Source organism: Dicentrarchus labrax, unplaced genomic scaffold (assembly GCF_905237075.1).
Source record: "Dicentrarchus labrax unplaced genomic scaffold, dlabrax2021, whole genome shotgun sequence".
Lineage (NCBI taxonomy): Eukaryota > Metazoa > Chordata > Actinopteri > Moronidae > Dicentrarchus > Dicentrarchus labrax.
The window spans coordinates 10,042,449-10,056,257 of record NW_026136723.1 but is presented as its reverse complement, the minus strand read 5'-3'; the positions used below and the strand labels follow the sequence as shown (position 1 = coordinate 10,056,257).

The window sequence follows — 13,809 nt, the reverse complement described above, 5'->3', positions numbered from 1 at the left end:
AGGAGCTCAAAGCTGGAGGAGGCACCCAGCCAGAATCCGTGGGTCTCTAGGGTCCCCCCACAACCAGCATCACATTCATATGGTCAATATGAGCCAAAGAGTAAACACCTCAGTGAGACCTCATGATGCTTTGACCTCAGCTGAGTATCTTTGATTTTCCCAAGGGTATCTTGAATAGATGAACAGAAAGCAAATGTTACATATAAAAATACAAAATCTGTCACAGGTGACATATTTCATTGGATCCAAACTCCTCCAGCTCGGAGATCTCCGCCAGTCCTGAAGTGAAGACTGAGCTGATCCTTCTCTCAGTCAAGGACTTGTAGGGGATTTTCAATGGAGAGGACTCTGTAATGCCACTTCTCTTTGAGGTATCCATTGAAGTCAGCACTATTGCATTAAGCTTACTGGTCTTCCTAAGGGCACCTTTTCATCACAACCCACACACACACAGAACCACGCACACACATCCCTTCCCTCACACTCCCCCTTTTAAGTTGAGGTATTGTCTTTGACAGCATTATAACGGTATCATTCCGCTCCCACTGTGAACAACAAAGACAAGAAACGCCAAATCCTAGAACGCAGCAATCTGTGTGTGTGCGTGTGTGTGTGCTCTTTAAAGCAATGCTAATGGGCCCTAAGAAGCATTAAAGTGACCCCTACTGTAACAAAAGAGTTAATAATCCGTTTAGAAAACAATCAGATCCCTGGCCATGAGAAAAGCCCCCCGCTAAGTCTTTCTGTAAAGAGGAGGAGGTGGGAATTCACCTTTTTTTTCCAGTCAGCAATCTTGTTGAACATCACTTGTTTTCATCGCTCTCTCTACGGGGAATGATGGAACTGTATTTAATGGCAGCTCTCAGCTGCAGTGGGCAAATAAAAAGACAACGCAGTTTCGCAAGCAGGGCGACCATTTTGAGCGATTCAAAGTGACCCTTGCCGGAGGTCAGGGTTTGTTATCAGCCTCCATTCACTGTAAATGAGTCCCATTGGACTTCTAAAGGAGCTATTAACAAACAAACACTGGCACGCCCGTTAATTGCTAATGATAGGCTCTTTGTATAGTGTTTCCCCTCTGGGTCAAAATGTTCAAATGTCAAAACAGGATCCATCTCCAGGCAAGTGGCTGTCAGGTGACACTGCCACAGATATAGTATGGTGATATAAGCCATTAAGACAATGAATGACATCTCCCGTGCTGTACGTCAAATATCACGGTGATTAAAAATGTGTTAGAGTGATAAAATAAGTACGAGCTCAGTGTGAGAGATCATAAAACTTTGGGTAGCTGAATGTATTACCTCAGGCAGGCAGGCTTATCTGTTATGCGTTAGAGTGATCCATCTATTTTAACATCAGGTCAGAGCTGAATCTATCACTGCTTATCTTTGCTGTCAAGTAGATGAGGACAGGTTTTTTTTTCTTTATCTCTGCTGCTTGTCCTTCCTTCCCTCCCTCTGCTCTCTCCACAGTCTGTGTGACATCCTGGAAACTGATCACAAAGCCTGCGGAAGACAATTTATTGGGAAAATAAAGCAACGGAAGATATGTGACAATTACGTGAGATAATTTTGGTCTTGCAAAGCATAGCAGCTCTTATAAAGTGTCATTTTCTTGGTTTGGTGGACGGGCCTGACTTTACTTGCTTTGTTTTTCAGGAAATTACCATTTGTTTTAGGAAAACAACATTAGAAAAATGTGAATTGCCTGGATTCAAAATATAGAGAGCAGTGAAAAATTACTTTACATTTTACTAATTGAAAAGATAATTATATTAACAGCAAAACAAATGAGTTTCATTGCTTGTTATGTTACTTTTGTTATGCAGCTCAACTTGGGCGCCTTTAAAACAAATCCTCCGTACCCACATGCACGCACGAATTAAACACAAATAGAAGCAATAGAAGGTATGTACTGACAATCTACAGCTCGCTATATGGAGCTGTACGAAAGTCCCGTCTTCAGAAGAAAGCATCCCCAGACTCTGGCTCTGTACTAAACCGAATCATTCCTGAATGTGACCAACGTTAACAAGAAAGCTAAAGAGCCACAACATGAAAATAATTCTCTGTTCGAAAATCACTCCCTTGTAATTATTAATTATATATAAAATACACACTAGAGTTCCACTAGTTTACTATATTCCATGGTAAAATGCTTTGATCATAACAACATGTCATTACCATTGTTATTACATTATAAACCTTTGTTTTCAGAGGCCATGTGAACACAGCACAGTGTTCCTGCTGTTAGTTTTATTTGGATTAGCCACAAGCTTTTTTTTTTTTTTAGCTCTAATAGCAGTGTTTCAGCAAGTTTGATTGATATATTGGTAACACCATATTCTGTAATATTTTTGGCTATAAAAATAGTTTGGACACAATCATCAAAAGTACGCCATGGAATCTTTGAGGGCGCTATGTAGAGAATAAAAAGTCTCAAAATGGCAGAGAGTAAATGTAGTGCCCTGGTATAAATGGAGGGACTTGAGCACAGCCAAAGACAACTTTTGAGTTACCAGAAGTTCGTATTTTGTTTGCGGCTAACTGCCTCCACACACACTGATGTCAGCCCTCCATCAAACTTCTGCTCAGACAGTAAGCAAGCCAACCCCACAAACTGTCTAATGGAGCATTACTGTGATTAGTAACTGTAATGTACACATTTTTAGATTGTAATCCTGTATGTAACTTCTTACTGAGAAAGTGATCACATTACTGTAATGCGATATTAAATAATATAGATAGATAGATAGATAGATAGATAGATATAGACTTTATTAATCCCCAGAGGGAAATTGGGTAGATTACTACAAGTATATTACTACAATAATAGAGGGCCACTTTTATTGGTAATTTTGTAATTTAACACTCACACATGTTTTACACACAGAGTAACTGAGATCTTCCAAGCAGTATCTATGAATGTCAAATAAGTTAATTATTTAATCATTATTGCATTACTGCCATCATCCTTCCTTTGTTGAAGTGTTAGCAAACAAAAAGAAATCAGCTTCGATGTTTTTGTGCGTCTTCATTTACATCACTGCAAATTACCCAGGAGGAAATGGCCAGTGCAAGTGGATTGTGGGACTTTATTCGAATGTTTCCTGCGGTAAGTTATTCCTTTGTCTGGGCCGAGCTAATAGCAGGGAATGGGATTCAAATAGAGTCAAGCTGCCTCCTGAGATCCCTCAATCCACCGTCGCCATAAAAAGAGGTCTGAGGCCAGTCTAAATATTTGGTAGTCTTAGCAGGTTCATGTTAAAAGACACACACACGCACGCACAGCACACACACACACACACACACACACACACACACACAGAGTGAATGCACAAGCAGGCCGAGGCTGTGAAGTTGAATGGCATAGCTCAAAGCCTTCCTCCCCCTATCCCTGCCTCTTTCTCTCTCTAAACCGCCAAACCATTCTCCCCCTTTCTCCAGCTCAGAGGAATTCATTAACTGCCTCTCCACAGAGACACTATGGAAATCAGGCAGCTACAAAGGCAGAGAGAGAGAGGGAGAGAGAGAGGGAAAGGAGAGGGAGGGGTGGTGGTGGTGGTGAATGGGGCTATATTATCCTATTAGATGGTGGATATGTCTCGTTTCCCTCCCCTGTCATGAGAAAAACATTAATTTTAAGTGAGAAACGAGACAGAGGGAGGGGGCGAGAGAGAGAGAAATGGAATGAGTGAGAGAGAGAGAGAGAGAGAGAGAGAGAGAGAGAGAGAGAGAAAATGGTGAGGGTCTTTAACATTGCTCTTTTATCGAGCTGAAATGGAGAGTCCCCTGGCTCCATTTACCTTGGCAATGAGGATAGAGTCGCTCTCCATGAATGCCATTTAAAATGCCATGGAGATTAAGCATCCTCTCTCTCTCTCTCCCTCTCTTTCTCTGTTTCTCACACTCACACACACACACACACACACACACACACACACACACACACACACACACACACACACACAGCAGCGGCGGCGGCGGTGCTCGTCATAATATGTGTTTAGGAAAACAGCTTTGAGATTCATGAGTAAAGCCCTTTAGGTGCCAGCGCTGAGGAGGGAAGAGAACGGAGAAAGAGACAGAGAGGACCATCACTTAGCCAGAGTGGGCTTTAAGCACTGTAATTAAATCATTAGATCCTCCCCCTCCTCCCTCCCTCCCTACCTTCCTCCCTCCACCACCACCACCACCACCCCTTCCTCTCCTCTCCTCTCCTCTCTCTCTCTCTCTCTCTCTCTCTCTCTCTCTCTCTCTCAGCTCAGCCAAGCTCATCAGGGGCTCCAGTGTGAAATGATGAATCTGTATTTATGGGGATGGAGTAATTACACAGCTAACCTCTGAGGGAACCCAGGAGGGCCACAGGGCCACTGAGCAGGGCGCTGGGTGCTCAACCTCATTAGCACTGCCTGAATGTGTGTGTGTGTGTGTGTGTGTGTGTGTGTGTGTGTGTGTGTGTGTGTGTGTCTGTTCAAAGGAGCAGATTGAAACAGAGCTGCTGTTTTGATAGCTTGTCAATAAGGAAACATCAATCTCCTTTCCATTTTCACACGTCCCCACATAAAAATATTTGATTTTCTTGCATCTCATATCTCAGATTTACACTTTTACCTCCTTTTTTATTTATCACCAAATACACTCTGCAACATCCTGACTTTATACCTCTAGAGGCGGCAGGCCAGGAGTACAGTAGTCCATTCTTCTCAACAAACATCTGTCATTTTCCACTCCACAGCTCCTGTGTGCTCCATATCTCTGCTATCTCTTATCCTCGTCCATCTCTGTCATTACCTTCAGCCTCCTTTATCTTCGCTCTGAAAATATGCTCCACTGACTTCCGTCGATAATCACGGAGACATTCCTCTCGGATCTGGCCGACCATATCGATGCCTCCCGGCCCATCTGCTGACCAGAATGTCCCGGCATACCCTGCGGATCAGCTGTCAAAGCATGGAGGGGAAATGACACCTAAAATACGCGAGTTAGATACATTGCAACAGTTGTTTGAACCAATATACAATATTATCATTGTTGTTATGATTATTGTTATATTATTATTATTATTAATAATAATAATTATTATTATTATTTGTAATATTATAATGCACATCTTAAAGCTATTACCAACAGTCCTATCTAGTTAGTGGATCAGCAGAGAGGTGGTGCATTTGTTAAATAAAGTCATACTGACCATAAAAAGGCAATTATGCTCTGTACACACTTCACAGGTTTTCTTTTCTGTATAGACACAGTGAAGACTGCAGAAATTAGATCACACACATCAACACATACACACACACACATACACACACACACACACACACGACCTAGGCTAACCAATGCACTAATCGCCTGCCCCGGGCATAGGAGGAGCTTGGTGCTTAAGTAGGCTGCCAATCAGTCAGTCAGCTCCACATCCAGAAGCTCCTGCGGCCAGACACACGCATCACTCCGCACTCGAGGTGCCAAACTGCGGCTGTGATACAACTCCGGGTCGGTGGAAGTGGAGGAGCTTGACAGTTTCTAAAAAAGGGGGACTCTGGTGATTTAGACACCCCCTTCATCCTCTTCTTCTTCTTTCTGGGGATTCTTACTTTCTCTTTTTTTCCCTGCCTCCTCTTGCTGTTTTGGGGCTTTCACTTTGAGAGAGATTTACTGTACGCGTTCTTCGGACATGTCTTTTCCTCAGCTGGGGTACCCCCAGTTCCTCAGTGCCTCCCATGAGGTGTACGGGGGCGAGCGGCCGGCCTCAGCCCGGGAAGGAGGCACCGAGGGCGGCGTGAGCTCCTCGGCTACCGCCGCGGCTGTCGGCTCCATGCTGGGGATGTACGGGAGCCCATGGGCGGCTCATAACTACAGTGCCTTTCTGCCGTACAGCGGAGCCACAGACCTCGCCCTCATATCCCAGATGGTGAGAGTTGATACTTGTTCAGACTGAAGCAGCTCAGGTGTTAATGGTCTCTTGTTTATTGCAAACTAATGCGCCATTATCCAACAGTGTAGAGTGATTAAGATAGGCTCTACCTGTCATTCTTTTTCTGGGATATTTACTGTCGTTAACAAATAAGAATTGTATTAAGTCCAAATCGCCCATTGAGATTTAACATTTAATTACCTTCATGTTTAATTGCTCAGTATATGTATTATGGCAAAATATTGAATCATCACACATAAGAGAGATGTGTCATTTTAAGGTTAAAATTAAACTTTGTAATTGCAAATTCAGGTCTTTTTGTGTGTGTAAATTAATTGAATTAAATCATAAGGGGAAAATCACTGGTAATTTAGATGTAATCTACCGTAAAGTAGTATCCTAGATGTTTTAGAAAAAACATAAAATATTAATTAGAAAAACACAATTAACAATTGATAATGTAAGTAATTAATAATGTAACGTAAAATTGTTTTAAACTGTTTAGAAATGAATTGCATTTCTTATTAGTTAGTTAAATCGAAATAAAAATAGAAATACTAGAAATTAAATTAAATTAAAATAATTGTTATAGTCTACTTTCTTAATTTGGGATGTGTCTAATTCCTGATTTCCTAATGAATCGTCCATTAGGTGCCAAATTGGCGGGGGATTGAAACTTTTAAAACTTTTTTTTTTGCTGCACAAATAAGAATTCAAATGTGGACTTTTGCACATTCTCTGAACTTGAAGAAGAAATCATTTTATAGTCAAGTCGCTCAACAAGTTGTCACCTCTTTCTCTCTCTACAATAACATTGCAGGGCTCCCAGTATGAGCTGAAGGACAGCCCGGGGTCCCACCCGGCCTCTCTACCTGTCCACGCCGCTCAGGGCTTCTACCCGTACGGCCAGTACGCGTACGGGGACCCGTCGAGGGCCAAAACGGCCACCCGGGAGACCACCAGCACCCTGAAGGCCTGGCTGCAGGAGCACCAGAAGAACCCCTACCCCACCAAAGGAGAGAAGATAATGCTTGCCATCATCACACGGATGACACTCACACAGGTGGGTAATGTGTGTGGCCTGTGCCCCAGCAGCAGCCTCCAGACGGATAATTCATTACCATTTGCTTGTTTTTCCAAAGTTATGTCACCTCCTCTAAGAGCAATAGTTCATGAATCTACTTGTTACATTACTTAATATGATAATCCAGTTGCCACTTGTGTGACTGACACTTGAATAAAGTCACACTTCCACCCCGAGAGAGAAAAGTCTCCAGATATTTCTGATTTCAAAGCTCCTTTAATGATAACGAGGAATTATGGAGAAACGGGGTGATGAATAATGAGGCTTTTTGCATATTTAATCACATTTCCACTTTGCAGCCCCTTATTGTCAAACGAGCAGTGATTTATTCTGATTTATAATGCGTGAAAAATATGCTTCCTTTCTCCAGGTGTCGACGTGGTTCGCGAACGCCCGCAGACGCCTGAAGAAGGAGAACAAGGTAACCTGGGGCCGCAGTGCCGAGGACCGGGACGGCCGCATCTTCAGCAGCGACAACGAGGACGAGCACGGCAAGAACGGAAGCGACGACGAAGACGAAGAGGAGGAAATTGATTTGGAAACTGTCGATATCGAGCGACCCGAGGAGCAGCGAGCAGCAGGAGAGCAGCAGAGCTCCGCGAAAGGAGAGGGAGAGGGAGAGGGAGAGGGAGAGGCAGGCCTGTCCGCCAGAGAGCAGGCCTCGGAGCCGAAGAGCTCAGACAGCAGCAGCAGGACGCTTTCTGTGGAGGGCCTGCGAGGGGTGGAGGCGGCTATTTCTCTCAATAGATCGCCCGTTGTCAAACTCGCTGTGGATCATTCACCCAGCAGACAGGAGTGCCAGAGACCGCAGCAGAGCAAACCCAAAATCTGGTCCCTGGCTGAGACCGCCACGGCCCCCGACAGCTCTCACAAACTTTCCCCCGCAGCCCATGCGCACCACCCGGCTTTGGCCTCCGCCGGCCACCCGGCCTTACTCCCGGGTCATGGGATATATACGTGCCAGATTGGCAAGCTGCACAACTGGGCCAACGCGGCTTTTCTGAATGCCAACTCTCTTTTGAACATGAGGTCGCTCCTCGGAGGGGCGCCGGCCGGACACCTGCCTCTCCACGGCGCGGTGCCGGTTGCGCGTCATGACGCACGGGTGGCGGCGGCGACGGGCCCCGGAACTTCGGGCACAGATGATGACAGTGATGTAGAATCGTCGGGGAGCTTCAGTCCAAAAAGAGACGGTATGGACCGCATTTGATTGCACAAGCCTCTGCAATTAATCTGTTTACCGAACAGGCCTCAGCAGAGGCACTTTTACGCACGTGTCACCAAGAGCTGACCCAACAAAATAATTATCTACAGGACAATATAAGCCCGATTTACAAGTGAAAATTTGATGATAATTCTAACCAATAAATTGTTATTTATTTGGCTTTATTTTTCATTTTCACAGACGAAGAGAGCGACCACAGGCCTGATTCCCTGAAGTCCCCATTCCAGCTGATCACCGACAGGTAACCTCGCGCATTTGAAATCAATTTGGCTTTAAGACATTATCAACCTCAGTTTCTTCCCACATGTCCTCTGCTAAATGAACCTCAGAGCAGAGGTAAACACGGTTACACCTGACTGGGCAGAAGGCAGAATTCCGCTCATAAATCATACGATTGAGTCCCCACTTTAACGCCTCGTCAGGCAGCAGTCTAATATATCCTGCGGGGGGCCGCAACCCCCCTCCAACAACGCTGAGTTATCGCCACCTGTGTCATTTAAATAATCTGCCGCCATTTATTCACGCCCCCTCAGTGAATGCAGCTAATGTATGTCAAAGAAAGCGCTGATAGCAACATCAGGAATGTAGTGGAGGGTGAAAAGACATAAAACAATTTACTTATAGTGTTTTTTAATTTGCATAAATAGAGTTTAACATTGTTTTAGATGATCTTTAAAAACGAACTGGTAAATTACTTAAATGTGTGGATGAATGAAGACCTATTTTTTGTGACAGTGCATTTGTATATAGAACACAGACCTAATGATACAGTGTATACATACTTTTTTATTTCCCAATATTTGAGGAAATTGATCCCACTGTTACACTTATTTGACCTCTGACCTACGCTTTCTTCTTGTTCTCCTTCCTCACTTCAGACCTCACCATGGGACAGCACCACAGCGGGTTCTGACAACAACATCCTGAGAAGACAAAGCAAACAAAAAAAAGAAAGAAAGAAAAAAGAAAGGAATAATTTTATTTAACGGAGAACAGTTTAATGAAGGATATTTTTTGACGGGGCAACCTGTCATAGTATTACTGTTTAGCTTCTACATGCAAAAGAGATGGTTGTTTTTGTCACAGATTTGCTCGTATCTCTCTTTTATGTCAAATGTTCTTTTCTTCGCCTCTTCTGTTGTGAATGGAAACCTTGAAAATTGTAAATACAGGATATGAATTTGTCTTTAAAGAATATATTTTTTGGGAACTAAATAAATGTCATTATAGTCATTTATTATTGGAGACTTATTTCCCCCGAACCAAATTAGAAAGTGTTCATGATCTGTAAAAAATGTCAAGAAAATCAGGGGGGAGAGGGGGTGACCTAAACCTTTATTTTTCAGAAAGGGTTTTTAGGGTTGATCTAGATTTTTATAGTTAATTCACAGTGTGTTATTTAATCAGACAGATATACACTTTAATGTGAAGACTATAATCAATCCCAACAGAAATTCTATTTTTATTTTTCCTCCATCTAAGAAATTAAGTGAGAAGTCACAGTATTTTGAAGGAAAATGATACATTCATATGAATATACAGATAATACAGATATAAAATATTATTGATTTCCACTTATTTAATGATGATCACAGTGTACCTACCTTTTAATAATTTACTTCCTCACTGTGTCTAGTTTGTGTCACACTCTCCATGCCAGCTGAACTGCGCAGTGTCAGCCCTTTTTAGCAAGAAAAGTCTCACCCTTATTGAAATCTGCACTCTCGCCAAAACTCAGAGACTTATGCCAGCGCCTTGGAAGCCACTGCAAACGCTGCGGAAATTGAAAATTGAAGATTTCCAGGACCTTATGAACCTGCGCCTGTGCTTTCAGCCCAGGCCTCCTTGCTTTAATGTTGGATTATACCCCCTCAGTGCCACCACTGCCGCCTCTGAAATATGGATCAGACGGCAGGAAAGGCCAGCAGCCAGTATGGGGGCGGCAGCTCAGGGGGAGGTGGATGGGAGGGGAGAGGATCGGGGGTTTGTGTGTCACTCCTCTGAGCCATCCTTGACGTTCACAGGCCCAATTCGGGGCAGAGAGAGGGTGGATGGTGGGGGGTCTTAGGGCTGTTAATAGTGAGTGTTTCTCAAAGCTGTGCTCCTATATACATGCTTGGATTAACAGCAGATCATGCATGGCACATGATTTGGGTTCTCCGGCTTCTGAAATGGCCTGGACAGCCTCAGGTTCATGTACAGACACAATTTAGATTTAATTGCAAATTTAAACTAGCTATGCAGACTATAGAAAAATGTAAAAGTTGTATATTAAGCAACTATTTTACGTTCACACCTAATTTCTATAGTCTAATGCTGATCAACTCTTGGTAAAATGTTTGTTGAATTTCAGGAGGTCTAGTGAAGTCTATAAATAGTCCGCATTTAGATTGGATTACTGAAAGGGTTAGAAATAGCATTAAGTTGTGTCAGGTTGTGTACGTGGTCTGCAAAGGCGCAACAAATATGTGTCGTAAAGCCACTTTCTGCCATTTAATAGCCTAATATCACCAGTTGACAGCTATGGGGTACTTTTGTATTTACTCTATCATTGTGTCTAAAGAATGAGCTATAATAGAAACTTGTTTGGGTGTGGCCCTGGCTACTCCAGTATAGTAGAGCACAGTCAAATGGTGATTTGAGCAGGTATGGTACACACTGACACAAACACAGCTTCATGGACCCGGAGATTAACTCAATGCTGCCACCTCACTCTCAGTAAAAGTAAAGCAGTACTTTATGGGGTAAAACGTGTATGTGTCCCCAGTGAGGTACAATACACCAAACTTTTCTGCAAGTCCACTTTTAAATTCCTACCAGTTGTTAATGTAGGAATTTATAAGAAATGTATTGGTGCAGACTTTGCAAAGTTGGCATTTCAGCTGACAAACACAGAAACAAACCCAATAATGTTATACAGCTTGTTAAGTGTATGTAGTCACCGCCTACTGAAAACTACACATCTTCAAATTCGGCAATTTAAAATGTCTGTGTTGCCTCATTCTATGAGAAAATTCCCCCACTTGCTTAGATAGAGTAAATAAGACATTCAAATTTATTTATATAATTATCATTATTTGAAAAATGCATTGTAAAAAAGCTGAAAGCATTGGAAACAAGGAAACAATGAGAATTTGGAGAGACAGGGTAGCAACAATGTTATGCTGCTAAATACATTATGGCTATTATTAATTCTATTTTTGTTTGACTCAAATGACCAAAATGTACTGCTGAGCCAAGTTTAACCTTAATTAGCACTAATCTGCACTTATCACGGCAGAAAAAAATTTCTATATGGAGTTTATGGCGGATCAGAAAATATACATTCACTATCACCAAGGACAAAAATGCCCCCATCATGGTACATGTGTGAAAAATGTAATATCGAATAAATGCAAGATATGTTACTGTAAAATATTTTTGAAAATATAATGGATATATTTACTTACCCTGATTCTGAACTGGAAGTCGGACCTCACAGTTTTATATACGGATAAACAACCTTAAAAGAATAGTTTGACATTTTAGGAAATCTAGTAATTTGCTTTCTTGTCGAGAGTTACATGGTACATGACCCCTTTAAAAACCACAAAATATTGTTTTTACACTGTTGTTTTTGTATGAATTTAATAAACAAAATAGTGTTAATTAGAGAGGGTTAGAGTTGCCGGTAGATGGATTCAAACTTGAGCCAGAGCCAGGCTAGCTGGTAATGATCTTATCTAAATCTTGTCAAGAAAAACAAATAAGCTCATTTCATAAAATTCTGAACTTGCTTGAAAGCTGACACATGTGTATGAGCTGTGGGGGAAATAATAGAGTCGTGACTTGTGCGGCGGTGTTTTCAGGTGCTGAAGATTTTCTCCTCACTCAAAAAGTCTGCATTTCTTAATTCATAAATCCATCCAACCACCCATCCTTTCACAGAGTCAGAAAACAAGAGATAGAAAGAGCAAACTGGAGTCTAAAGAGAGCAAACGAGAGAGGGAGAGAGATGATGCAGTGAGAGCTGTCATTGATGTGAGAACAGCATGGAAGGGAGCCAGACACTTGAGGCCATTTTCACTTCCTCTGCCAAATCTGACAGACTGCCATCAGCACCGCTGAGGAGAATATCAGCCACTCTTTCTCATATACACACTTCACTTTTTCTACACTTCATCCCAGCCAGATCACACTACTGTTCTTCCAAGTACCCAAACAATATGTTATTCTTTCAAAAGTTGGATATCAGCGAGCTTAGCATGATGGGGCTGACGGAAATGACATCAAATGGCCGTTTAATCAGTTACACAGCGTGCCCAAAACATGTTTCGTTATGAAAGGAGTGGAAAAAGTAAGCAGATCCAAAATATGATTAGTGTTTCCTGGCGGGTGGCGCCTGAAACTTCTTCAGAGTTTCAAGTTTGTGCTTCATGTTGGTTATTTGTCACCCAAGCTGCCCCAAAACTTTTCAAAAAATAGAACTGGTACACACTGTAAAAAGCCATAAGTGGTGAAAACAACCATCGCTAATACTCCTGAATCACACTCTCTTTCAGTGGAGTTTTTAGAGGCGTATCAGCCCCTCAAACTCTCAGTGTGAATAGAGTCTTCATTGGTGCTTTGGTATTCTCATATAGGCTCTTTGGTGAGCTCTAATCCCTATTAAAGAGGTAGATTATGGAAGGGATTTGTCTTTGATTTGCCTGTCCCACTGCTCTTTTCTGTCAGCACCTCGCTCTCTCTATGTATCCTTCCCTCGTTCTATTTCTCGCTGTTTCTCTGTCTGTCTTGACGGGATGGTCAGGGATTGAACAATGATTGCCTCCATGTGTCATCCCCCTCACACTCCCACCCTCAGCCATCCTCCTGTGATTATGGCCACATGTATGAGAGCCCCCGGTTGCCTGAATAGATTTGTTAAAGGCCCCCAGTGGATGAGAGAGGCCCAGGCCTCGTAGCCTGGCCCTCGTGTGCAGATCTATTCCCTTTTTGAGGCACTCTGCATGGGGGTGAGCTCCCGGCCAGTGCCCCCCCTCCACCCCTACAGTGGCTACCCCTCCTACTCTTCTCCGCTCCTCCGCCACACAGAGATAATCAGGCTTATGTAAAGACGACGTGCTCTTTTGACAGTCATCAGCTCATCAGTGATCCAATCAAGCCCAAATCCGCCATTGTTCGCAGCTGAAAGTGTCTCAAATCCGCTTGTGCAGGAGAGAGGGGCTGCGCTCTTTATCCTGCCAATCACTCCTGACATTCCTGCCCCTGTTGCCATGGCCTGGGGTCAGAGGTTGAGAAAACAGAGAGCATGAACTGACTCGGGGAGAATGGCGGGGAGCTAAAGGAGGGACTCTCCGCGCAACGGCCCCATTGGTCAGCCAACGCAGGGGGTAAATGTAGACAAGTTAGGACTCTATAGCCCCGCTGAGAGGGCCAGCCGGACAGAAAGAGACATGGGCAGGGGAGGAGAAAGAAGGGGGGACGGAGAGGCAGAGAAAGGGCCAAGGGAAGAGAAAGAGGGCAAGAGAGGTGTGTGTGGAGAAAGGAGGAAAAAGAGGGTTAGGGAGTGACAGTGTTTGATCGCCAAATAGGCTTTACA

General features: G+C 43.2%; 1 protein-coding gene across 1 annotated transcript; it reads left to right on the top strand.

Annotated features, from left to right (window-relative positions):
- Positions 1-5,430: 5,430 nt before the first annotated feature.
- Positions 5,431-9,465, top strand: irx1b (iroquois homeobox 1b). The gene is made up of 5 exons (XM_051391362.1): positions 5,431-5,916; positions 6,740-6,982; positions 7,374-8,196; positions 8,409-8,469; positions 9,107-9,465. Exons 1-5 carry the CDS (start codon positions 5,680-5,682, stop codon positions 9,153-9,155), a joined length of 1,413 nt encoding a protein of 470 aa, XP_051247322.1. The 5' UTR covers positions 5,431-5,679; the 3' UTR covers positions 9,156-9,465.
- Positions 9,466-13,809: the final 4,344 nt, after the last annotated feature.

Excerpts from the sequence above, each read along its gene's own strand:
- irx1b (XM_051391362.1), top strand. The coding sequence starts at position 5,680 with ATGTCTTTTCCTCAGCTGGGGTACCCCCAGTTCCTCAGTGCCTCCCAT. Across the intron at positions 5,917-6,739 it reads TCGCCCTCATATCCCAGATG|GGCTCCCAGTATGAGCTGAA; the intron begins GTGAGAGTTGAT and ends ATAACATTGCAG. Across the intron at positions 8,470-9,106 it reads TTCCAGCTGATCACCGACAG|ACCTCACCATGGGACAGCAC; the intron begins GTAACCTCGCGC and ends TCCTCACTTCAG.